Source organism: Ranitomeya imitator, chromosome 6 (genome assembly GCF_032444005.1).
Source record: "Ranitomeya imitator isolate aRanImi1 chromosome 6, aRanImi1.pri, whole genome shotgun sequence".
In the NCBI taxonomy this organism is placed as follows: domain Eukaryota; kingdom Metazoa; phylum Chordata; class Amphibia; order Anura; family Dendrobatidae; genus Ranitomeya; species Ranitomeya imitator.
In genome coordinates, this window is record NC_091287.1 from 292167977 (window position 1) to 292193904 (window position 25928).

General features: G+C 45.6%; 1 protein-coding gene and 1 long non-coding RNA gene across 2 annotated transcripts in view; one reads left to right on the forward strand and one right to left on the reverse strand.

Annotated features, from left to right (window-relative positions):
• Positions 1-203: 203 nt before the first annotated feature.
• The window catches only part of LOC138642478 (uncharacterized), a 29778-nt gene continuing 4053 nt past the window's right edge, over positions 204-25928 (reverse strand). Inside the window, exons 2-3 of the long non-coding RNA XR_011314047.1 lie at positions 12679-12756; positions 204-2037 (exon numbers count right to left, since the gene is read on the reverse strand). This is a non-coding gene — a long non-coding RNA (uncharacterized lncRNA). The remainder of the gene's footprint in view (positions 2038-12678; positions 12757-25928) is intronic.
• Positions 6326-25928, forward strand: part of NEDD9 (neural precursor cell expressed, developmentally down-regulated 9) — a 50629-nt gene continuing 31026 nt past the window's right edge. The window contains exon 1 of the mRNA XM_069730655.1: positions 6326-6469. Within this exon, the coding sequence (XP_069586756.1) occupies positions 6458-6469 (12 nt within the window). The 5' untranslated portion in view covers positions 6326-6457. The remainder of the gene's footprint in view (positions 6470-25928) is intronic.

A 25928-nucleotide genomic window follows, 5' to 3' on the forward strand; every position in this document is an offset into this window, starting at 1 on the left:
TATAGATGGTTTTTTTTTTATCTTGTAGTAATTAATACAATAAGAGGCAAAACTTGGCATTTTGAACATTTTTATAAAGCCAAAATATAACTTTTGATAAGGAAAACCATATTTCCGTCATATGACTTTTGTGCTCAGAAAAATTTGGACATACCTTTTTGTCAAAATTTGTAAAACAAAATAATCAAACATAAATTTGCTAAAGCAAAATCAGATACCAAAATAAATTACAATTCTTGGTACGTTGGTGGAGGTAATGGCGGTAGTCCAGCCTCTCTTTGTTGCTGGCTTTGGTGTCCAACTTGGCCACCTTCACCCTGTGGGGGTGCATAATCTAGGCCATGATGTATTATGTGGCCATGATCAGATTGCTGAGCGGTGAAGTGTCCATTGGGATCATTTACATTATACTCCTGGGGATTCTGGAAGCCACGTGCCTCATACCCCAAATATGGCCATGTCGTCCAAAGCCAGGTTGGGACCAGCCTCCAACACTGGGTGTGTACAAGTGGCCATAATGGGCTGGTGGGTTATAGGCTGCCATTTGGGCCTGTTGTGGCCAAGGTTGGTTTGGGGGGGAAGGGTTAAGGTGTAAGCACCCATGGAGGAGTTGCCTCAGATCCATATTGACCATGCACTTCTGGGTTGGGGTTAACTCGGAGCAGGTTACGGGGTGATAGCTGCCACCTCTCCAAGAACTCAAATAGCTCATATGGGGTGTTGGGGTGTGTGCATGCATCACTGAGGATCTGAATTGACCCTCGCACACATAGCCTCCTCACCCTCAACCTGGGCAGCCATGGACAGGTAATTGAGCACCCCTGTGTCAATATGCCTCCTTGTATTATCAGAGGCAGGGATCTCTCGCCTTCGTCGCCCACGGCGGAATATGACAGCAGGCTGCGGGGAGCCCTCAAGACAAACAGTAGGGCTGCTGGGGTTGCCTGGTTTCTCAAGGCTGCCGGGTGCTGGTGCAGCTGCTGGTACAGGTCCTGGTACAGGTACTGTTGCAGGTCCTGGTGCAGGTGGAGCTTGGGGGATGCAGCTGAAAGGCTCAGAAGATGGGCCAACCACCTCTTCACCGTCCCCGACCGGATCTATAATGGCTTCAGAATGAGACCCTGTCTCCCTCTCAGTGAGGTTGGACTGAGTTATGTTATGAAATTTAATTTAAAACAAAAAAGGTTGGAGATATGACCCTAAATAGCATATGTGTAATGTGGTGTGATACGATACACTTTATTGATCCCGGAGGGAAATTACAGTATTATAGCAACGATACAAACAGCAGTACATAAAATATTTGGACACAAATCTTGCACAGGTATACCAACATTACATAACAAATAAATGTGGGTGGTTCAGGTATATAAGTCACTGTTAATTGACATTAGTACACCAGCAATCAGTCATTATTGTCTACCACTCTTAGGAAATTATTATACATCCTCATATCAGTAGGTACAAACGATTTCCTGAATTTCTCCTTACACCTTAGTAGGATTAAGGGGCTGCTGAATGTGCTCTTCTGCTTCAAGAACAGCTCATATAGTGGGTGTGTATTATTGATCATTATAGCCCTACACTTCTTCTGAATTCTATCCTCCAATACCTCCTCAAAAGAGTCCAGATGGAGGCCAACAGCCGCGCTTCTTGATAAGTTTGTTGAGCTTATTAGCGTCAGCTACTTGCACACTACTGCCCCAGCATATGATAGCAAAAAAAATGGCGCTAGCCACAACGGACTGGTAGAACATTTCCAGCATTTTACTGCGCACATTGAATGACCTGAGCTTCCGAAGAAAGTACAGTCTGCTCATTCCGTTCTTGTAAACCTTTTCTGTATGACACCTCCAATCGAGTTTATCGATGTATGTACTTGTGGTCTCAGATCCATAATGAGAGCCAGAAATGCCAGCCGGTCGAAATAGATATACTTTCGCTTGGTCGGTGCTGCATCCCCACTCCTGGCCCGCTGCCTATGTTCCCGCCTGTATTGGTCGCGGAAGCTGCGCGGGAGTCTCATAACATCTTCCACTGCAATGTCACACAATAATAATATATTAGGACATTGCGCTTGGATCAACAAGTTTATAGACATTTTACTTAGTCATGTGGCCTAGTAAGGTGTCATTTATAAACACAATCTAGATTACACATAATGAGCAAAAAATACGCATAATAGGATTTAAGGGGATACTGTGAAAATGTGTTATTTAGTGCAGTTAATATGATTTATAAAACATGAGAGAACTTAATAATTTGTTGCTGTCCCTCACGTGGACGATCCACAAAATCTTCAAACAGTAGCCCACAGATCCTCCTCCATGCCCCCTCTTTTCTGGCCCAGTCTGAATAATGTGCATCCCTCTGGTCCCAAATATCTGGCCTTTCATGGACCAGAACTATAAGCATCTCTACATTTATGTATGTAGACATGCTGCAGGACTCCATGGAGGCACTCTTCTGGGATGTCTGGAGCAGTTTTTGAGCTATTAGCATGTGTAAGCTTCCTGAAAATGGCTTGGCCCATTTCCTGTCACCTGGAAAAGTCTTGCGTATTTCTCGCAAGTCAGACGTGTGGTCCGTGTGTAATCCGTATTTTTCTCGCCCTCATAGACTTGCATTGGCGTATTTTTGGAGGAATACGGTGACAATCACAGCATGCTGTAATTTTCTCAGCCCGTAAAATACGGCCGAGAAATATACGGCTGATGGAAGCTGCCCCATAGAGAAACATTGGTCCGAGTGCAATGCGTTGTTTTTGCGCCTCTCACTCGTCCGTATTTCTCTCTAGTGTGACGCTGGCCTTAATGTTTTTCTATGGTGTTACTATCTGCATTAGGGGTCACACTTTCAAGTGCAATGCCAGAAACTCCGGGGCCGGAGTGTGCAGCTGCATGTATTTCTATGCAGCTGCACGCTCTGATCCCGAGTGCTGCCAGCAGTACCGGGTATTAATGCGAGTTTCTTGCATTGCACTTGAAAGTGTTATTATTATGTGCACATATCCTTTAGGCTACGTGCACACGTTGCGGATTTGCCTCTGGAATTTTTTGTGCGGATTCTGCATTTTTGGCAGAAAACGCAGGTGCAGATTTGATGCGTTTTTTATGCGGATTTACTGTGGATTTTGTGTGGATTTCATACATTTTTACCCCTGCGGATTTCTATAATGGAATCGGTACAAAAACGCTGCAGATCCGCACAAATAAATGACATGCTCCTTCTTTTAATCCGCAGCGTTTTCCGTGCGGAATTTTCCGCACCATAAGCACAGCATTTTTTTTGCATTGATTTACATTGTACTGTAAATCACATGCGGATCTGCAGCGTTTCTGCGCAGAAAAATCTGCAACGTGTGCACATAGCCAAAGGGATAATCATTCAAAGTATGAAAATTCTTAATTTTTTTACATTTTTGTCAAATTTCTGATATTTTTTATAAAAAAACAACAAACCATATTGACCTAAATTCACCATTATCATAATGTTCCACAGAAAAAAACAATCTCAAAATCACTGGGATTTGTTGAAGCGTTCCAGAGTTATTACCATATAGAGCGACAATGCCAAGATTTTAAAAATTTGGCCCGGTCACTAAGGGGTTAAGGTAGAAGACTAGAGTTTATCATCCCCCCATGATAAATACTGCAGAATCTGGTGATGGAGTACTCTGGACATAATGAGCAAAAGAAAGATAAAATGGAGTAGCCATAAACCACCAATGAAATCAAGTTTGCCTTTATTATACACTAGATGGTGGCCCAATTCTAACGCATCGGGTATTCTAGAATATGCATATCCACGTAGTATATTGCCCAACCACATAGTATATTGCCCAGCCACGTAGTATATTTCCCAACCACGTAGTATATTGCACAGCCACGTAGTATATTGCACAGCCACGTAGTATATTGCCCAGTCACGTAGTATATTGCACAGTCACGTAGTATATTGCACAGCCACGTAGTATATTGCACAGCCACGTAGTATATTGCACAGTCACGTAGTATATTGCACAGCCCACGTAGTATATTGCCCAGCCACGTAGTATATTGCCCAACCACGTAGTATATTGCACAGCCACGTAGTATATTGCACAGCCACGTAGTATATTGCACAGCCACGTAGTATATTGCACAGTCACGTAGTATATTGCACAGCCCACGTAGTATATTGCACAGCCCACGTAGTATATTGCCCAGCCACGTAGTATATTGCCCAGCCACGTAGTATATTGCCCAACCACGTAGTATATTGCACAGCCACGTAGTATATTGCACAGCCCACGTAGTATATTGCCCAGCCACGTAGTATATTGCACAGTCACGTAGTATATTGCACAGCCACGTAGTATATTGCACAGTCACGTAGTATATTGCACAGCCCACGTAGTATATTGCACAGCCACGTAGTATATTGCACAGCCCACGTAGTATATTGCACAGCCCACGTAGTATATTGCACAGCCCACGTAGTATATTGCCCAGCCACGTAGTATATTGCCCAGCCACGTAGTATATTGCCCAGCCATGTAGTATATTGCCCAGCTATGTAGTATATTGCCCAGCTACGTATCTTTGCCCGGTGCCACCCCTGTCTATTTGTCATCTTTTATCAGCCCTGGTTGATTATGCAGGAACGCTACCTAGGAGGCCTGGTCTATTCATGTCAGGTAGTATAGGATGGATTATCTGGTTGGCTACTTATAGCTACAGAGACCCTATATGCTGGGTTCCACTATATCCCTATATCTCTTATACTTGGAATTTTCCCTGGTAGTGTGTGTGGGGTGACACTGCGGCTTGACCCTATTATGGGCCATGTTCTTCATATTTGCTTCATGCTGCTATTTTAAGTGTTTTTAAAATCTGTTTGTGGTGTACTCAAGTGTGGTTCAATAAAAATTTGTTATATTTTTTTATATATCTTGTGGTGATCCCTTTATCATGCATGCTACTCTTTTTCTTTTGTTGTTGGTCTTAGCTCTTTTGTAGCATGCTATAGGTGATCCCTGACGGTGGTGCCGACCTATATCTTGTTGTGTACACATATTGCCCAGCTACGTATGTCACAGGTTAAAAAATAAAAATATACTCACCTTCCGAGGGCCCCTTGTAGTCATGTTGCCTGTGTGCGGTGCACTCAGAAGCTTCCGATCCCAGGGTTGGTAGCGCAGGACCCGTGATGACATCGCGGTCACATGACCGTGATATCATTGAAGGTCCTTGTCGCATACCATCCTTGCCACCGGAACCTGCCGCTTGCATGGAGTGGTTATCGGAGCGTCTTGAGGAGCGGGAAAGGCGGTGAAAGGTGAGTATAGGCAGCATAGGCAGCATCAATAGTAAAAACTTGGTCACACAGGGTTAATAGCGGCGGTAACGGAGTGAGTTACCCGCGGCATAACGCGGTCTGTTACCGCTGGCATTAACCCTGTGTGAGCGGTGACTGCGGGGAATATGGAGCGGGCACTGACTGCAGGGGAGTAGGGAGGGACTAATCGGACTGTGGCTGTTGCTGATTGGTTGCGGCAGCCATGACAGGCAGCTGGCGAGACCAATCAGCGACTTGGATTCCATGACAGAGGCCGCGACCAATGAATATTCGTAACAGAAAGAAGGACAGACAGAAGGACAGAAAGACGGAAGTGTCCCTTAGACAATTATATAGAAGGTGCTTTGACACTGGCCGTATAGGTGTTTTGCGCAGAGTGCTGTTTGATATGCTGGATCTATTCGCTGCTCTCCATCTTTACTTCTCCTTATTTGTAATTAATGACTATTTTAAGTGAATTGTTTCCATAAATGTTTTTAATGTTATTGGTGGCTTATGGCTACTCCACTTTTTTCTTTGATTTGCTCACGGACACAGTTTTATTAAGCCCTCAGCACATCACATTCTTGTCCCTCATGTTAGGACACTGCTGACACATTGGAACAGCTTGTCAGCTGCTGGACTTTGAAGTTTCAAGTAAGAAAAACAAGAGCCTGAGGTAAAAAGAAGCAAGTATGGCTGCGGGGTGATTGCACAGACATTCCTTTGTCCCCCACTCAGCCTCAGCAAAGTATTTTTCTGTTACTTGGGGCTCTCCATCAGGTCACAGGAAGCCATTTTGTCAGCACATAAGAATGCGAGCTGCCGTGTGTGCTGAGCGCAGGCCTGTTATATGGAGCTATGCCCTGATATAGAAATCTCCTCACATCACCGCGACGTGCGGGAACTGTGAGCACACAGGCGAGGAGCAGAGCCCGCCGTCTGCAAGCCCCGCCCACACCAATCAGAGGCGCGTATGCTAATGACACGTACACTCTGCGAGTGCGACCCAACAGAGCTCTCAGATAGCGGCGAGCGGCCGGCGTCAGCACTCGTGTCCTCTCACAGGATCCAGCGGACATTGCTGCGCTTCACCAATGTGGACTTCTTAACTCCGGAGACCAGGAAGGCTGCAAGCATGAAGTACAAGGTGAGGCAGCTGCGCGCTTCTGACCTGTGCCCTGCGTGTATAGGCTCCGTATGGCGGGCTGGTGCTGCGCCGCTGCCTGTAGAGTGACAGAGGTTAACCCCTGACTGCGCGGCTGCTCCAGGCTGCTGACACGACCCGCAGGAATGCTGCCACTGAGTAGACGGCATGATCCCTGGTGTCCGCCTGCTGAGGATGGAAACTTGCTTTGTGTTCTTTAGGGGTTGGAAGAAGTTGGGGTAACTTGTAATACTTTGGGTGTGCAGTTTTCTTGCCACCATTTTTCTTTTTTTTTTTTTTTTTTCAGGTTGCATGAAAATAACTTTACAGTGTGTAACCTCAGACCTGGCTCACACAAGTGTACCAAAAGTTGTCAGTTCCAACTAGAAACCTCAGATGATAAAAAAAATATCTATCTATCTAAAATATATATATATATATCTATATCTATCCTCAACTGATTCCTTCCCCGACGCACATTCCATCAGTCAAAAGACAACCACACATCTTCATTGAATAACACTGGTCCAAGTTCAATTTGATTTTGTTTTTTACAGACCGTACTTATACCAAAAAAAAAGCCGCTGTGGGATCGAGCCCTTACTCTGTGGGCTCAGACAAGCGTGTTATACAGATGTCTGCTGTCAGGGTTAAAATCATATATGGACCAATATTCTTCATCAGGGCTGCTCAGATGTGAGTTCATGGTGATTGAGCATCAGGGTAGATGAAAACAAACCGCAGCATGTGCAAGCTTACCCTGAATTTCAGATGAGGCTTGCCCATTCAAGTCTATGTGAAAAGAAAAAAAAAACCCACCCAGATAGTATACAGATGAAAATCTTCTTTTTCTGTGTTCAAACCTTTGTCTGTCTGAACCTTACTAGTGATGAGTGAACGTGCTGGGATAATGTATTATCCGAGCATGCTCGGGTGCCAACTGAGTGTCTTTGGCATCCACCGCTGTTCAACAGCCGCAATACACGCAGAGATTGCCTGAACAATAACAAGACATGTAGGTGTGGGGCCTTTAGCATTTTTCGAACACACTGAGGACACTCAGCACCCGGGCATGCTCGGATAACACCTTATCACAGCACATTCTCTCATTACTAAACCTTACCTTAGCTCCCATTGATTTGAACGAACGAGTTTGATGAAAAATGAACATGTGAACAGCCCCATAGATTACAATGGGTGCGTGTAACACGTACATGAAAGCTGGACATCTCAATGAGGCATTAGGGCTGCTTTCACACATCAGTTTTTTGCCATCAGTCACAATCTGTCAAATGTCGAAGGAAAAAAAAAAATGCATCCATCGCAGATTGTGAAAAACTGATGCGACGGATCCGTTTTTTTCGACGGATCGGACTAGCTGATCCAGCTAATTGGATCCTAAAAAAAATTGGAGCATGCTTAGTTTAAAAAAAAAAAAAAAACTGACTCTGTCGCCGGATTCTGTCATTTGACGGATCCGTCGCCATAGGCTTCAATTCTAGCAAAGATGGACGGCAACGGATCCGTCGTCGTCTGTTTTTTTTCGACAGACACACAAACCGTTGCTATGTTTGTTTTCTCCGGCCACCGGAAAAACAATTTTCAATGGATCCGGCAAAAAACAGATGAAACGTGAGGCCATCTGTTGCAATTCATCGCTAATACAAGTCTATGTGAGAAAAAAATGGATACGGCGGCAAATTTTGTCGGATCCGTTTTTTTTTTTTTTCAAAATTCGCTGGATTGTGACTGACGGCAAAAAACTGATATGTGAACGCAGCCGTACAGGATAGTAGGTGCTAGTTATATTAGATTTGTTTGTGTGGTAACAAATCTTAACATGTGAATATTGCACAACTTTTTTTTAGAGGCTACAAATCCTTCATTGTGTGTAATGGCTTCATTTATGGCACACTTTCTTATGAAATCATTCAGCACCTGTCACCTCCAGAAGTTTCTATTTACCTGCAGTTATGGGGTTAATCTGCCAGTGGCTTTTCAATAATGGCCAGCCTTCTTACCACTGACCCTGCCAATTACTGGTAGAAAATGAACTTTTTTCCTCCCAGCAGCCTCCGGCTTTAGTCATGGAGGCGCGTCCGGATGGGCAGCAGTCACTGCTCGGCTGTAATCATGCCCTGGAACATTGCACAGCTGTGCTGCAGAATTATCCGCGTTCCGGGGCATGCTTCCAGCTGCTGCTTACAGTATGGTGGGCGCTGGCTGTAGCTTCTCCATGTACGCTCCCAGGAGGAAGTAAGTTAATTTTCTCCCACTACCTGCACTTTCAGCCAGAAAACATTGTAACACTAGTCACTTGCAGATTATCTGCAGGTAAATGGCTTTCTGAGTTGACTGGTTTTATTTATGGCCAAAGTCAGGATGGACTACATGGCAACTGAGTGACGTGAAGTCTGACAGGTTTCATGACCGAGAAACTTCTGCAGATTGTCTGTAACTTTTTTAGTATTGCTGCTTTGAAGCAAGTAACTCACAGACTGGTCACAAGCAAATTGCAGTCAGTGATTTATGGTAAAGTTGTTTCTGACTAAAAACTGGTTCTGATTTTAGACTGTCACATCATCTGATACATGCTGCAACATAGTAACTGACCATCATTGAATGCGATGTCACAATGTTACATTGTGATACCCTTGTCATACTACTAAAGTCACATTGTAACCCTGGCCTATGTGAGCATATATACGAAGCAATGACTGCATTATTGTCTCCCATTTGTTTAAATGGTTTGTGAAGTAATTGTCATGATATGGTCAATATTGGGTTTAAATGGACCTGTTGCCAATGTTTGTACCATTAAACAATTTTATTTGCTTATATAGCGCTATTAATTTTCAAAGCGCTTTACAGACATTTTCATCACTGTCCCCATTGGAGCTCACACTCTAAACTGCCTATCTTTGGAGTGTGGGAGGAAACTCACACTAACACGGGGAGAACATACAAACTCCTTACAGATGTTGTCCTTGGTAGGACTTGAACCCAGGACCGCAGAATAGCAAGGCTCAGCTTTCCAAGCACTTCAGTAGTAGGCAGGTTCCACACCTCTCTGTTCTGCGGTCTGAATACAGACCAGCCACCGTTTCCCCGTCATACATGATGAGGCTGTTGAGTTCAATTTGGAAGATTCACAGCCTGTCCAAGAATCTGAGATCTAATACGACTACTAGGCAGTTAGTTTGGGCCAGCGGACCCGATGGTCAGGCCTTGTAGTCCGATAAGAGCACAGTTTGTGTTTCATGGATTTGATAAACCAGCTTTTCATCGGTAAGAGTTTATATGTTCTCAAAATGCGTCCAGTTGGAGTATGTGCATTGTGTTGATGAAGCCGATGTCCATACGCTTGCTTTATGCACCCTCAACCCATGGATTTATCTTGGTGTGTAGTAGACCATTTATTACTCAATGCTAAAAAGGCTGATTTTGACGTGGACATATTTGAACTGCTAAACTCCAGATGCATAATGAAATGTTAGTGGCCCCAAGCCAGAAAGTTAACACTAGTTTATTTGACAGATCAATCAACAGATTTTGCTGATTTTATACAGCACCGAAGTACTGACTGCAAAGTACATCAGTATTCACTTGTCTTCATGAGCACTCAAATGATCCATTATTTATTATTTTTTTTTAACATGTAGTATCCTGTAATGTGTTTTATAGTATGAATGTAACTTGTTGTGTACTAGAGATGTCATATTATGATCCACTATATAAAAAGGTGAAGGGTCGGCATTTACAAGCTGCCACTGTGAGGGATTCGTGTTTCAACATGTCTATGTCCTTACATCATATACATGACTTTTGTATACTGTAAGGCCCAGAACAAGCTCTTTGTGATTGCTTCTTGACATGTTATCTGTACTGAAATAAGACAGCTCAACAAGGCCCAGCAACAGAATGTGCTACTTATTCTTAAGGGTGCACTCAAATCCTTGTGGCAGCATTGATTGCTACTCCTATTCATCCAGCTGGGGGGCTTCTTATTTGTACCCATAATATGGATCTTGTTTCAGACCGATTAGAATTCTCACGTTGCCATACAAATTTTAGGCTGTGTGGCCACGATCACCAATAGTAGCATTTTTGGACTTGGTGTTTTCACGCTGCGTTTATAGAAAACCGTGGATTGGATTTATAGAAAACCAATGCCCACTGTACTTCTTAAGGGTATGTGCGCACGTTGTGGATTTGGCTGCGGATCCGCAGCGGATTGGATGCTGCGGATCCGCAGCAATTTTCCATGCGTTGTACAGTACCATGCAAACCTATGGAAAACCAAATCTGCAGTGTACATGCTGCGGAAAATACAGCGCGGAAACACTGCGTTGTATTTTCTGCAGCATGTCAATTCTTGTGCAGATTCCGCAGTGTTTTACACCTGTTCCATAATTGGAATCCGCAGGTGTAAAAGCGCAGGCGAAATCCGCATAAAAACCGCACAAAATCTGCAGAATCAGCGCGGAAAAATCTGCAATGGATTTCGCATCGTGTGCACATACCCTTACATTGCGTAAACTGACCTGCAAGTGCCACAGATTGTTAATTTATGTAGTGGATACACTTGTCTCTGTATACTTTCCCTGAAAACTGTCTTTAGATGCGTTAAATCCGCATAGTTCTAAAGATACGTGCGTAATGTAGAGCGCAGCTTTTTGGACTGATCATGGGCATGTAGCCTTATTGGCACTACTAGCTGGATGCCAAACTATATACCGTAATTTTGTCAGGTTTATTTTTATGTGATCCATGAGCAGATGTGTATTCTCTTTGGTGTTCCTTCACTAAGAAGATATAAGATATTCTTTCTGTGCGGGTACAGGAATATATCAAGTCACATCCATGGGTGCTTGGTAAATATTGATATGAGGATCTCATTTGGCAAAGCACGCAGACAGTTTAACAAAGAAAAAAATATTTCCAGCAACTTTCTGTTATATGAAAGTTGTCTGAGATTTTGTCTGTAACTTAATTTACAATTAAATCTTATTGCTGTTGCCTTGACAAGTATAATAAAGTTGAGGGCAACATGAAATTTAATAAACTATGCTGCCCTCATTAAATAATGCTGCAGGTACTTTACAGTACCCTGTCCCAATTGCTGCCAATCACAATAAGTTATGGAGATTCCACAGAATTCTGAAAAAAGATGCTGTCCATGATGCAAGTCTCCAGAAATAGAATGAATGTTCCCCCATTCAAAGAACTGAAATTTGTGGTTGTTGACTTGCCGGAGTCCCTACAGAGGTGATTTAAAAAAACAAAAGGGAAACCTAATATTCCCAACTCTGTGGATTAGTGTAATGCCTCCAGCTCTGTTAATTTTGTGGAGTGTGGAAAGACAGATGGTGTTTTAGTATCTTCTCTTACCGCACACCTTGTGGTCTGTCTAAGGCTACTTTCACACTAGCGTCGGCCCATCGCAGTGCGTCGGACCGACGCATCCTGTGACAACGCAGCACAACGGGGGCAGCGGATGCATTATTACAACGCATCCGCTGCCCCATTGTGAGTTGCAGGGAGGAGGGGGCAGAAATGGCGGACACATCGCACCAAAAAACGTTACAAGCAATGTTTTTTTGTGCCGACGGTCCGCCACAACACGACGCAACCGGTTGCGACTTGTGGCAATGCGGGACAACTTTGCAGGATGCGTTTTTTCTGCAAACGACGCATTGCGACGTGCGTCGTACGACGCTAGTGTGAAAGTAGCCTAAGTCCGTGTTTCTCAACTCCAGTCCTCAAGACCCACCAACAGGTCAAGTTTTCAGGATATCCTTAGTATTGCACAGGTGATAACTTCATCACCTGCTCAAGCATTAATTCCATGGCCTATGCAATACTAAGGAAATCCTGACAACATGACCTGTTGGTGGGTCTTGAGGACTGGAGTTGAGAAACACTAAGTGCTATTACTTTATCAAATGGTTATCTAAACTTTGTGATTAAAATGTGCGTTACATTAAACTTCACCTTACAGCTTCTTTCAAGCATACCAGAAGCAGCATCTGCAGCTTTGTTTCGCAGGAAAAAATGAATTCGGCATTAATTAACTATTAGCATTTGAAATCTAGCTGGATTGTATCCTGATTAATAAATTGCATATGTACAATTATCACAAAACTCGCCAAAATACTATTAGATCTCTTCCAGACACTTTTCTCGTATGTAAAAACGGGAGCATTACTCACCAATGTCCTGGATCTCATTTGTCGTCCACAACAAAACAGGATATGGGAGCAGCTCCATAGATCATAATGGTAGGAGTTCTATGCATGGAAAATACAAAACATATACATGACTTTGAAGTTTGCATGAGACCTTAGTTGACCATCTTACATCCTAGAGCAGGAGCGAAGAACCTCCAGCCCGTCTGCCATTTACAACCCACAAAGTCCTTTCCTCTGGCGCAACAGACAGATTCACAGGGACCGGAGTGCTTGGGCCCTTTAATTACTCCTTGCTTCGCAAGTGCGTTCACTAATGAAACGCTGCGGTGCATGCAATAAGGGATTACGTCCCCATGCTGGCCAGTGTTAGAGTAATGACCTACTTTGTGGGTGGAGTCGGTGCACTCTGCCCTACGTCCCACCAGCGAAGACCGCAGTGACAGCCCTAGCCCCTCCTGTGTGGTGTCCTCACCCCCACCCTCCTGTGAGCTTTATGCCTTCTCGTCTTTTCAAAATTCATTGCAGAGAGTTGCCTGCTTTCTTGACCAATGCAAATCTGGAAAATCAGTTGCGAGTAGCAACGTCGATACCATCTAACATTACATTTAATTAATTCACACCTAATGGAACTGCTTCTCTTTTAGTGTGAATTAAATGTTTATATAGCAGGATAAATATCTACAGTGGATAATTTTCTGCAGCCTCCAAATGATGGTATAAATATCCAAATGGCAAGTGTCGGAAGAAAGCTCCCCACCCATGACCTAGAGCATATGCATCAGTGAGCAAACTTCCTTCATAAAGTCATAGCTTAACTGTTAGGGTATGTTTCCACGTTCAAGAAACACTGCGTTTTTCCGCAGCGTTAAAAACGCAGCGTCCAGATGTTACAGCATAGTGGAGGGGATTTAATGAAATCCCGTCTCCACTATGCAGGAAAAAACGCATGCGTTTTTGCTGCAAAAATGCACATGCAGCGCGTTTTTTCAGAACGCAGCATGTTGTTACAATGAGCAAAACACGCAAGAACACCGCAGGTGACCTGCCAGTGACCTCAGGTGCAGATTTGGTCAGGATTTTACCTGCATAAAATCTTGACCAAATCCTGAAGCAAGCCTGAACGTGGACACATACCCTTAGAAATTTACTGCAATTAGCCATTCAGGTAGTCCGAGGCGGATCTGCACTGTTCTTGTTGCGGACATGCGACATGGCTGAATTAGACTCCTCTTCATGTCCTGCATTCTATTTGCTTGGGTTTTCCCAATCTCTTATGAAAAATATGTAGAATTGAGTCCTCATTAGTTGATACCTTTTAATGGCTAACTGAAAACATGGTAACAAATTACAAGCTTTCGAGACTACTGAAGGTCTACTGACTAAAGGTACCGTCACACTTAGCGACGCTGCAGCAATACCGACAACGATCCGGATCGCTGCAGCGTCGCTGTTTGGTCGCTGGAGAGCTGTCACACAGACCGCTCTCCAGCGACCAACGATGCCGGTAACCAGGGTATAAACATCGGGTAACTAAGCGCAGGGCCGCGCTTAGTAACCCGATGTTTACCCTGGTTGCCATCCTAAAAGTAAAAAAAACCAAACAGTACATACTTACCTACCGCTGTCTGTCCTTCAGCGCTGTGCTCTGCACTCCTCCTGTACTGTCTGTGTGAGCACAGCGGCCGGAAAGCAGAGCGGTGACGTCACCGCTCTGCTCTCCGGCTGACCGACGCTCACAGCCAATACAGGAGGAGTGCAGAGCACAGCGCCGGGGACAGACAGCGGTAGGTAAGTATGTACTGTTTGTTTTTTTTTTTACTTTTAGGATGGTAACCAGGGTAAACATCGGGTTACTAAGCGCGGCCCTGCGCTTAGTTACCCGATGTTTACCCTGGTTACCAGTGAAGACCTCGCTGAATCGGTGTCACACACGCCGATTCAGCGATGTCTGCGGGGAGTCCAGCGACTAAATAAAGTTCTGGACTTTCTTCCCCGACCAGCGACAGCACAGCAGGGGCCTGATCGCTGCTGCCTGTCACACTGGACGATATCGCTAGCGAGGACGCTGCAACTTCACGGATCGCTAGCGATATCATCTAGTGTGACGGTACCTTAACACAGTACAAAGATGTATATCTTTCCTGTACCAGTCTCTAATGGTAATATTAGCTGCAAATGAGCATTTTCTTAAGTCAGGCCATTTAACTTCAAATGAGTTTTGCCCTGCGAATTGCAGCTACTTTCAAACTTTACTATCAAATACTCACGTCTGTAGCAACATGGGAACTATTTCTGGAGAGAGTCACAGGAATAGCAATAGAGGGACAGTAATTACCTAGGCAACACAATACTCCACATATTTTGCTAAGTACAGAGAAAAGGGGAACAGAATGTGCTTTGTAGGCTTCGAATTGCTTACCCCTCGCATTCCTGATCCCTGTGGTTATTAAATGTCTGGTAACTTTGCAAATATAGCTGTGAACAAACTCTAAAGAACATCCTTTAAACAAACTAACTTCTAATGAAAAGCATGACATGGCTTTCCATTTCTGGCACGCCTAATACCGAAATAGATGTTTAATTCTGATGTATTCTAGAGATGATGTTATGGGAACTATGACTGCAATCCTTCTGAGAAAAAGGCATTGCAGGGTTGGGATTTTTAAAGGTTGTAGATTAATTTATTAGACTTATGTTTTATATAGACAAAGTACTGTATTCAAATTCACCAAGTCGTGTTCCTTTTTTTTTTTTTTGCCAGAATTTTTCAGCAGCAGAGTTTCACTTACAGAATTGTGACTTGCTTTTTTTTTATGTCCGTACGGGATAGATCTGCCAGTGGGCATGGTGAAGACTAGGGTTGAGCGAAACGGGTCGTTCATTTTCAAAAGTCGCCGACTTTTGGCAAAGTCGGGTTTCATGAAACCCGATCCGACCCCTGTGCGGGGTCGGCCATGCGGTACGCGACTTTCGCGCCAAAGTCGCGTTTCAATGACGCGAAAAGCGCCATTTCTCAGCCAATTAAGGTAAACGCAGAGTGTGGGCAGCGTGATGACATAGGTCCTGGTCCCCACCATCTTAGAGAAGGGCATTGCAGTGATTGGCTTGATGTCTGCGGCGTCACAGGGGCTATAAAGGGGCGTTCCCGCCGACCGCCATGTTACTGCTGCTGATCTGAGCTTAGGGAGAGGTTGCTGCCGCTTCGTCAGAAGCGGAGATGGCGTTAGGCAGGGTCCATTAACCACCAAACCGCTTGTGCTGTAGCGATTTCCACTGCCCAACACCACCTTCGGTGTGCAGGGACAGTGGAAGCTACATTTTTTTTTTTTTTTTTTTTTCCCCCTCAGCGCTGTAGCTCATTGGGCTGCCCTAGAAGGCTCCCTGATAGCTGCATTGCTGTGTGTACGCCGCTGTGCAAACCAACTGCTTTTTTCAAAGCACAAATCCTCTTGTTCCTTCCTTTCTGCACAGCTATCTTTTTTGTTTGTCCACACTTTTTATTTAATTTGTGCATCAGTCCACTCCTTATTGCTGCCTGCCATACCTGGCTGAGATTACTGCAGGGAGATAGTAATTGTTGGACACTCCCTGTTTTTTTTTTTTTTTTTGTGGGAGATTAAGATTGACATTTCTGCTAGAGTGCCATCCCTGTGTGTGCCATCTCTCACTCAGTGGGCCATAGAAAGCCTATTTATTTTTTTGCTTTATTTGGGTTCTAAATTCTACCTGAAAAAATCAATAAATCAATCAGTGGGAGATTAATATTGGCCTTTGGGCTTGTGTGCCAGTCCTAAGCGTGCCATCTCTCTCTCTGATAGTGGGCCATAGAAAGCCTATTTATTATTTTTTTATTGGGTTTATAAATTTTCCCTGGAACAAAAAAAAAAAAAAGTGGGAGATTAATATTGGCCTCTGGGCTTGTGTGCCAGTCCTGAGCGTGCCATCTCTCTCACAAATAGTGGGCCATAGAAAGCCTATTTATGTTTTTGGTTGATTTGGGTTCTAAATTCTACCTGAAAAAATCAATAAATCAATCAGTGGGAGATAAATATTGGCCTCTGGGCTTGTGTGCCACTCCTGACTCCTGTGTGCGTCATCTCTCACTCCGTGGGCCATAGAAAGCCTATTTTTGTTTTATTTGTTTTCTAAATTCTCCCTGAAAAAATCATTTTATTTTATTTGGTTTCTAAATTCTTCCTGAAAAAATCATTTTATTCTATTTTTTTTTTCCTAAAGTCTCCCTGAAAAAAAAAAAAAAATCAAATCAGTGGGAGATTAATATTTACATTTGTGCTTCAGTGACAGTCCTGCGTGTGTGGCATCTCTCTCATTTGTTGCCACCAACAACAGAGTGTGTAACATTGTGCCTGATTTTCGTTGTGGTCTCACCCACCTGTAAAGGGGTAGCTAAATCATACTGAAGTTATAGCTCACCGTGTAAGTTGTGTGACAGCAACAAATACCGTTAGTTTGGTTACGTTTTTAAAACAATGTCTAAGTCTGGTGGAAGAGGTCGTGGCCGGGGGCGTTCATTGTCAGCTGGTAATGAGGGTAGTGGTAGTGGTGGAGCATCAGCTGGTCGTGGGAAAAAAAATATTGCACCTAAGTCTGGAGCTGTGGAGCCAGGTTCGTCGTCTGGCTACACAAGGCCTCGAATGCTCCCTTTTCTGGGAGTAGGAAAACCGCTTTTAAAGCCGGAGCAGCAAGAGCAAGTTTTGGCTTATTTTGCTGACTCAGCCTCTAGCTCTTTTGCCTCCTCTCGTGAAACTGGTAAATGTCAAAGCAGCGCGTCGTTAGTGGATGTTCACGGTCAGGGACAAGTCGCTTCCTTGTCCTCTTCAGCAAAAACAACAACAGAGAAGAATGCAGCAGGCGACACAACGGGTTACTCCATGGAGCTCTTCACACATACCGTCCCTGGCTTAGAAAGTGAAGCAGTTAACAGTCCATGCCCATTACAAGTTGAATCTGACATGGAGTGCACTGATGCACAGCCACAGCCAGACTACTATGCTGGTCCTTTGACTCAGACCACAACATTGCCCTCGCAGGGTAATGATCAAGAATCAGACCCTGATGAGACTATGTTGCCCCATCACGAACGCTATACCACCGACCGACACGGTGACACAGACGAAGTTGCACACGAGCTACAAGAAGAGGTAATAGATGACCCAGTTCTTGACCCCGATTGGCAGCCATTGGGGGAACAGGGTGCAGGCGGCAGCAGTTCTGAAGCGGAGGAGGAGGGGCCGCAGCAGGCATCAACATCGCAACAGGTTCCATCTGCCGGGCCCGTATCTTGCCCAAAACGCGTGGCAAAGCCAAAACCTGTTGGAGGACAGCGTGGCCATCCGGTTAAAGCTCAGTCTGCAATGCCTGAAAAGGTATCCGATGCTAGAAAGAGTGCAGTCTGGCATTTTTTTAAACAACATCCAATTGATCAGCGCAAAGTCATCTGTCAAAAATGTTCAACTACCTTAAAGGGAACCTGTCACCTGAATTTGGCGGGACTGGTTTTGGGTCATATGGGTGGAGTTTTCGGGTGTTTGATTCACCCTTTCCTTACCCGCTGGCTGCATGCTGGCTGCAATATTGGATTGAAGTTCATTCTCTGTCCTCCATAGTACACGCCTGCGCAAAGCAATCTTGTCTTTCCCAGGCGTGTACTATGGAGGACAGAGAATGAACTTCAATCCAATATTGCAGCCAGCGGGTAAGGAAAGGGTGAATCAAACACCCGAAAACTCCGCCCATATGACCCAAAACCAGTCCCGCCAAATTCAGGTGACAGAGTCCCTTTAAGCAGAGGACAGAATCTGAAAAGTCTCAATACAAGTTGCATGCATAGACATTTAACCACCATGCATTTGCAAGCCTGGACTAACTACCAAACGTCCCTTAAGGTTGTAGCACCCTCGGCCAATGAAGCTAGTCAGCAACGCAACATCCCTTCCGGCAGTGTAGGGCCACCATTTTCCGCACCACCTGCAGTATCTGTGCAGGTTTCTTTGCCAGGCCAAAGCAGTCAGGGTCAGGGAATCACCAGTTTCGTAGTAGGAAACGCTGCATCTAGGGCACCGGCGGCAACAATACCATCTCCCACCGTCTCTCAGTCTGCCATGTCCACCGGCACCCTCGCTAGTTCCACGATCTCCAGCTCTCCAGTCCAGCTCACCCTACATGAGACTATGGTTAGAAAAAGGAAGTACTTAGCCTCGCATCCGCGTACACAGGGTTTGAACGCCCACATAGCTAGACTAATCTCGTTAGAGATGATACCCTACCGGTTAGTTGAAAGCGAAGCTTTCAAAGCCCTGATGGACTACGCTGTACCACGCTACGAGCTACCCAGTCGACACTTTTTTTCCAGAAAAGCCATCCCAGCCCTCCACCAGCATGTTAAAGAGCGCATCGTCCATGCACTCAGGCAATCTGTGAGCACAAAGGTGCACCTGACAACAGATGCATGGACCAGTAGGCATGGCCAGGGACGTTACGTGTCCATCACGGCACACTGGGTGAATGTTGTGGATGCAGGGTCCACAGGGGACAGCAAGTTTGGGACAGTTCTGCCTAGCCCACGGTCTAGGAAACAATTGGCTGTAGCCGTTCGCACCCACTCCTCCTCCTCCTCCTCTTCGTCCTCCTGCAGAAGCGAGAGCTCGTCCACAGACCGCAGTCGCACAACCACTCCATCTGCAGCTGCCACTGTTGCACACCAGGTCTCCCATTATGGGGCAGCTACTGGCAAACGTCAGCAGGCTGTATTGGCTATGAAGTGTTTGGGCGACAACAGACACACCGCGGAAGTTCTGTCCGAGTTGTTGCAGAAAGAAACGCAGTCGTGGCTGGGCACTGTAGATCTTGAGGCAGGCAAGGTAGTGAGTGATAACGGAAGGAATTTCATGGCTGCCATCTCCCTTTCCCAACTGAAACACATTCCTTGCCTGGCTCACACCTTAAACCTGGTGGTGCAGTGCTTCCTGAAAAGTTATCCGGGGTTATCCGACCTGCTCCTCAAAGTGCGTGGACTTTGCTCACATATCCGTCGTTCGCCCGTACACTCCAGCCGTATGCAGACCTATCAGCGTTCTTTGAACCTTCCCCAGCATCGCCTAATCATAGACGTTGCAACAAGGTGGAACTCAACACTGCACATGCTTCAGAGACTGTGCGAACAGAGGCGGGCTGTTATGTTTTTGTGGGAGGATACACACACATACACGGGCAGGCAGTAGGATGGCAGACATGGAGTTGTCAGGTGTGCAGTGGTCGAAGATTCAAGACATGTGTCAAGTCCTTCAGTGTTTTGAGGAATGCACACGGCTGGTTAGTGCAGACAACGCCATAATAAGCATGAGCATCCCCCTAATGCGTCTGCTGATGCAAAGTTTGACGCACATAAAGGATCAGGCGTCTGAAGCTGAGGAAAAGGAAAGCCTTGATGACAGTCAGCCATTGTCTGGCCAGGGCAGTGTACAGGACGAGTTAGCGGGCGAGGAGGAGGACGAGGAGGATGATGGGGATGATTATATTTTTAATGAGGAAGCTTTTCCGGGGCCACTGGAAATTGGTGGCGCGGCAAGGCCGGGTTCTGGTTTTTGGAGGGACACAAGTGACGTGGATTTGCCTGAAACTGCCCCTCAACCAAGCACAACCGCAGATTTGAGAACTGGAACTTTGGCCCACATGGCGGATTATGCCTTACGTATCCTCAAAAGGGACACACGCTTAACTAAAATGATGAAAGATGACGATTACTGGTTGGCCTGCCTCCTTGATCCTCGCTATAAAGGCAAATTGCAAAATATAATGCCACATGAGAACTTGGAACTAATATTAGCAACCAAACAATCAACTCTTGTTGACCGTTTGCTTCTGGCATTCCCTGCACACAGCGCCCGTGATCGTTCTCACACGAGCTGCAGGGGCCAGCAGACCAGAGGAGTTAGAGGGGCAGAAATCAGAAGTGGCGTTGGCCAGAGGGGTTTTCTGACCAGGTTGTGGAGTGATTTTGCTATGACCACAGACAGGACAGGTACTGCAGCATCAATTCAAAGTGACAGGAGACAACATTTGTCCAGTATGGTTACAAACTATTTTTCATCCCTTATCGATGTTCTCCCTCAACCGTCATTCCCATTTGATTACTGGGCATCCAAATTAGACACCTGGCCAGAATTGGCAGAATATGCATTGCAGGAGCTTGCTTGCCCGGCAGCTAGTGTCCTATCAGAAAGAGTATTCAGTGCTGCAGGTTCAATACTAACAGAAAAAAGGACTCGTCTGGCTACCCAAAATGTAGATGATCTAACCTTCATTAAAATGAACCACAACTGGATTTCGAAATCTTTTGCCCCACCTTGCCCGGCTTACACCTAGCTTTCCTATGAAAAGGTCTTGCCTGTGGACTATTCTGAATGCCTTTTCCAATCTCGTAATTTTCTGCACCTGATTGTCCAGCATACGACATGTTTACACCTCACTAAATGGCCAAACTCCCCACACGGGGCCGTGGTATCGACACTTGGCGACAGCACCCGTGAGAGTGCTGTTTGTCTGAAGAGGTGGGTGTGCCCGCTTTTGGTCGACGGCACTGCCACTGGGTCCCTCCTAGTACAATAAAGTGTCTCTGGCGGTGGTGGTGCGCACCCAACGTCAGACACACCGTTGTAATATGAGGGGCCCTGGGCCTGTACCACCGGCCACAAGACAGTTTCCCCCCCCCCCAGCTCAAACAGTGCTCTACCACTTGCAAAATTATCTCACAGCTCCACCAATGTTTAGTCTATGCGCTGACATCCTTCAATGCCTGCCACTGACAATACCATTGTATTGACATTTTTGTTATGTTAGGCCTTCGAAGCCTGTCTGCGGTCACTCCTTCCACTATGCCTCCACTGACCACACCACTGCTGCCCGTGTACCCCTGGAACCAATTTAAAATTGCCTACAGCCAGCCCAATTTTTTTATTTTAGGCCTTCGATGCCTGTCTGCGGTCCGTTCTTTCTACTACTACTACACTGACCAGGCCACTACTGCCCGTGTACCCCTGGAACCAATTTAAAATTGCCTACAGCCATGTGTTATTATTTTAGGCCTTCGATGCCTGTCTGCGGTCACTCCTTCCACTAGGCCTCCACTGACCACACCACTGCTGCCCGTGTACCCCTAGAACCTATTTATAATTGCATAGAGCATCCTTTTTTTTAATAGTAGGCGTACAAAGTCTGTCTGCGGTTCACTATTGAAATTGTCCTCCACTGCCCAGAGCACTGCAGCTTGTGTACCCCTGTAACTTTTTTCTGCTGCAGTGAGCCACATTTTTGGTTCGAGTCCTACTACCTGTGTCTGTCTGCGCCACTCAATTCAGCTGTGTTCCTTTGAAAAAAGCTGAGCGTCAATAGTCTTGTTTTCAGCCTCTAGGAATTTTAAAACTGCATTGGGTGTACAACTTTGGTAGGGCCTACTAACGGTGTCTGCCTCCCCAAGGTGTTCCCCAGGTTTCCTCTCCATTGCTTCAATCTTCATGCTCTCGTTTAGTAGTTGTTGGAAACTACGCTGCATTAGGCCTACAAATTGGGTATGGGGTGTAGAGAGATGGTGTGTTCCACTCCAAGGTGTTCTCCAGGTTGCCTTTCCTGAGCTTCAATCTTCATGCTCTCGTTTAGTAGTTGTTGGAAACTACGCTGCATTAGGCCTACAAATTGGGTATGGGGTGTAGAGAGATGGTGTGTTCCACTCCAAGGTGTTCTCCAGGTTGCCTTTCCTGAGCTTCAATCTTCATGCTCTCGTTTAGTAGTTGTTGGAAACTACGCTGCATTAGGCCTACAAATTGGGTATGGGGTGTAGAGAGATGGTGTGTTCCACTCCAAGGTGTTCCCCAGGTTTCATCGCCATTGGTTCGATCTTCATGCTCTCGTTTAGTAGTTGTTGGAAACTACGCTGCATTAGGCCTACAAATTGGGTATGGGGTGTAGAGAGATGGTGTGTTCCACTCCAAGGTGTTCTCCAGGTTGCCTTTCCTGAACTTCTATCTTCAGGCTCTCATTGAATTGTAGTTAAATGGAACAACTGCATTTGGCGTACTAGTTGGTTTGGGGCCTACTATCGGTGTCTGCCACTCCTTGCTGTTCTCCTCAACTGAACAAAGCTGGGCCGCCTGTTTACTACGGTTGCCAATTTTGAACTGCATGTCGACTACTTACTGATTTGGGCCTACTCTCTGTGTCAGCCTCTCATTCCAGTTGTCCTCCACTGCAATGCCCCCTGGTTAGTCCTGTGTTACCAATTTTGAACTGCATTTAGCCCACTTTATTCTTTGGGCCTATATCTGTGTTTCCTCCTCATCCAGCCCATTGCCCAGCCAGTGATAGATGAGTCTGCTGGTACATTGACCCATAACGCAAAATTCCCCGTGCACGCTACACAGCAAGATTGTGACCCTGCTGAAAGTCAGGTTCCTCTTCCCGCATACCATACCACCTTACACGGGGACAAAGAGGAAGGTGCAGATGAAAGTGCAGGTTCCTTCATCAGGTGGGGGGAGGAATACTAGTTGGCGACGTCACTGGCACAGGGCCTCTCATAGTACGCAAAAGTGTTGCTGCCGGTGGGAGGCGCCCCTGCCGTGCAAACACACCGCTCTACTTTGAGGGGCCCTGTGCCAGTGCCAATGCCAACGAGTGGGCCCCCCCTGCTTGCTCAGGTTCACAGCACTTGCAAAGTTTAAATACTTACCTCTCCCTGCTCCACTGCCGTGACGTGGTCCAGATTTACTGGGCCCACTAATTACTTGAACCAGCCCTACCCCCCACAACTTTAGCCAAATGACCCCCAATTTCAAATGCCTTCCAATTATTATAAGGTAAATTACGATTGACAAGCTTCTTTAACAAGAATGGATGTTTTTGCCATTAAAATGGGCAGTGTAGGTGTTTTCCTGGCCTCCACTCACTGCCGACTATGCTCCCCCATTGACTTGTATTGGGTTTCGTGTTTCGAGCGATACCCGACTTTTCGCGATAATCGGCCGATTCCACTCGACTCGACTTCTAAGATGGTCGGGTTTCGCGAAACACGGCTCGACTCTAAAAAGGTCAAGGTCGCTCAACCCTAGTGAAGACCACTGATCAAATTGATCATACTTAAAGGCACAGATCGCAAGAGCAGAGTGATGTGTGCTGTAGTCGAGTCTCTTCACCATTGCAGTCGGACTAGAGCAGCAGAGGAAAGCTTTTGCTGGACACAAGGGGGATGAGAATATTTGTTTGCTTTACACACAAAGCATTGAGGGAACAAGGATTTTCTTATTTTAGTATGTTGTCATTTTATTTATTTATTTTTGTAGAACACTTTTAATCATTTAAAAACTTTTACTTTCCTACAACATTCATCATGTCTTTTGTAGAGTCAGGGATTTGGCAAAATGGTTACAATTTCTTTTTAGTTGGATACTTTTTATTTCGGAGGTACAACCGTATATACTCGAGTATAAGTCGACCCCCCCCCCCTAATTTTGCCACAAAAAACTGGGAAAACTTATTGACTCGAGTATAAGCCTAGGGTGGAAAATGCAGCAGCTACCGGTGAATTTCAAAAATAAAAATAGATGCTCCATACCGTTCATTATTGCCCCATAGATGCTCCATATAAAGCTGTGCCATATATAATGCTCCATACCATTGATTATTGCCCCATAGATTATCCATATATAGCTGTGCCATATAGAATGCTCTGCACCGTTCATTAGGGCCCCATAGATGCTCCTTATAAAGCTTTGCCATATATGCTCTGCACCGTTCATTATGGCCCTATAGATGCTCCTCATAAAGTTGTGCCATATATATGCTCTGCACCGTTCATTATGGCCCCATAGATGCTCCTTATAAAGCTGTGCCATATATATATGCTCTGCACCGTTCATTATGGCCCCATAGATGCTCCATATAAAGCTGTGCCCCATATATAATGCTCTGCACCGTTCATTATGGCCCCATAGATGCTCCTTATAAAGCTGTGCCACATATAATGCTCTGCACCGTTCATTATGGCCCCATAGATGCTCCTTATAAAGCTGTGCCCCATATATAATGCTCTGCACCGTTCATTATGGCCCCATAGATGCTCCTTATAAAGCTGTGCCATATATATATGCTCTGCACCGTTCATTATGGCCCCATAGATGCTCCATATTAAGCTGTGCCCCATATATAATGCTCTGCACCGTTCATTATGGCCCCATAGATGCTCCATATAAAGCTGTGCCACATATAATGCTCTGCACCGTTCATTATGGCCCCAAAGATGCTCCTTATAAAGCTGTGCCCCATATATAATGCTCTGCACCGTTCATTATGGCCCCATAGATGCTCATTATAAAGCTGTGCCCTATATGCTCTGCACCGTTCAGTTTGGCCCCATAGATGCTCCTTATAAAGCTGTGCCCCATATATAATGCTCTGCACCGTTCATTATGGCCCCATAGATGCTCCTTATAAAGCTGTGCCATATATGCTCTGCACCGTTCAGTTTGGCCCCATAGATGCTCCATATAAAGCTGTGCCCTATAAGCTCTGCACCGTTCAGTTTGGCCCCATAGATGCTCCACATAAATCTGTGCCATATATAACGCTGCTGCTGCAATAAAAAACAAAACACATACTCGCCTTTCTTGCTTGCAGCTCCCCAGCGTCCGGTCTCGGCGTCTCTCAGCACTGACTGATCAGGCAGAGGGCGGCGCGCACACTATATGCATCATCGCGCCCTCTGACCTGCACAGTCAGAGCGGAGAGACGCCGGGAAGACGGAGCGGCGCCCGGGTGTGGATCATGAACAGGTAAATATGACACTTGCCTGCTCCCGGCGATCCTGACGCTCCCCCTGCCCGTCACACTGTCTTCGGGTGCCGCAGCTTCTTCCTCTATCAGCGGTCACCGTTACCGCTGATTAGAGAAATGAATATGCGGCTCCACCCCTATGGGAGTGGAGTCCATATTCATAAGTTTAATGAGCGGTCCCACGTGACCGCTGTACAGGGGAAGAGCTGCGGCACCCGAAGACAGTGTGACGGGCAGGGGGAGCGTCAGGATCGCCGGGACTATGTAAGTATGCCTCAGCCCTCTCTCCCCCTCACCCGCCGACCCTACCACAGACAGTGACTCGAGTATAAGCCGAGAGGGGCACTTTCAGCCCAAAAATTTGGGCTGAAAATCTCGGCTTATACTCGAGTATCTCTTGTAAGTATATCCTCCTAGTGCCATCGTAT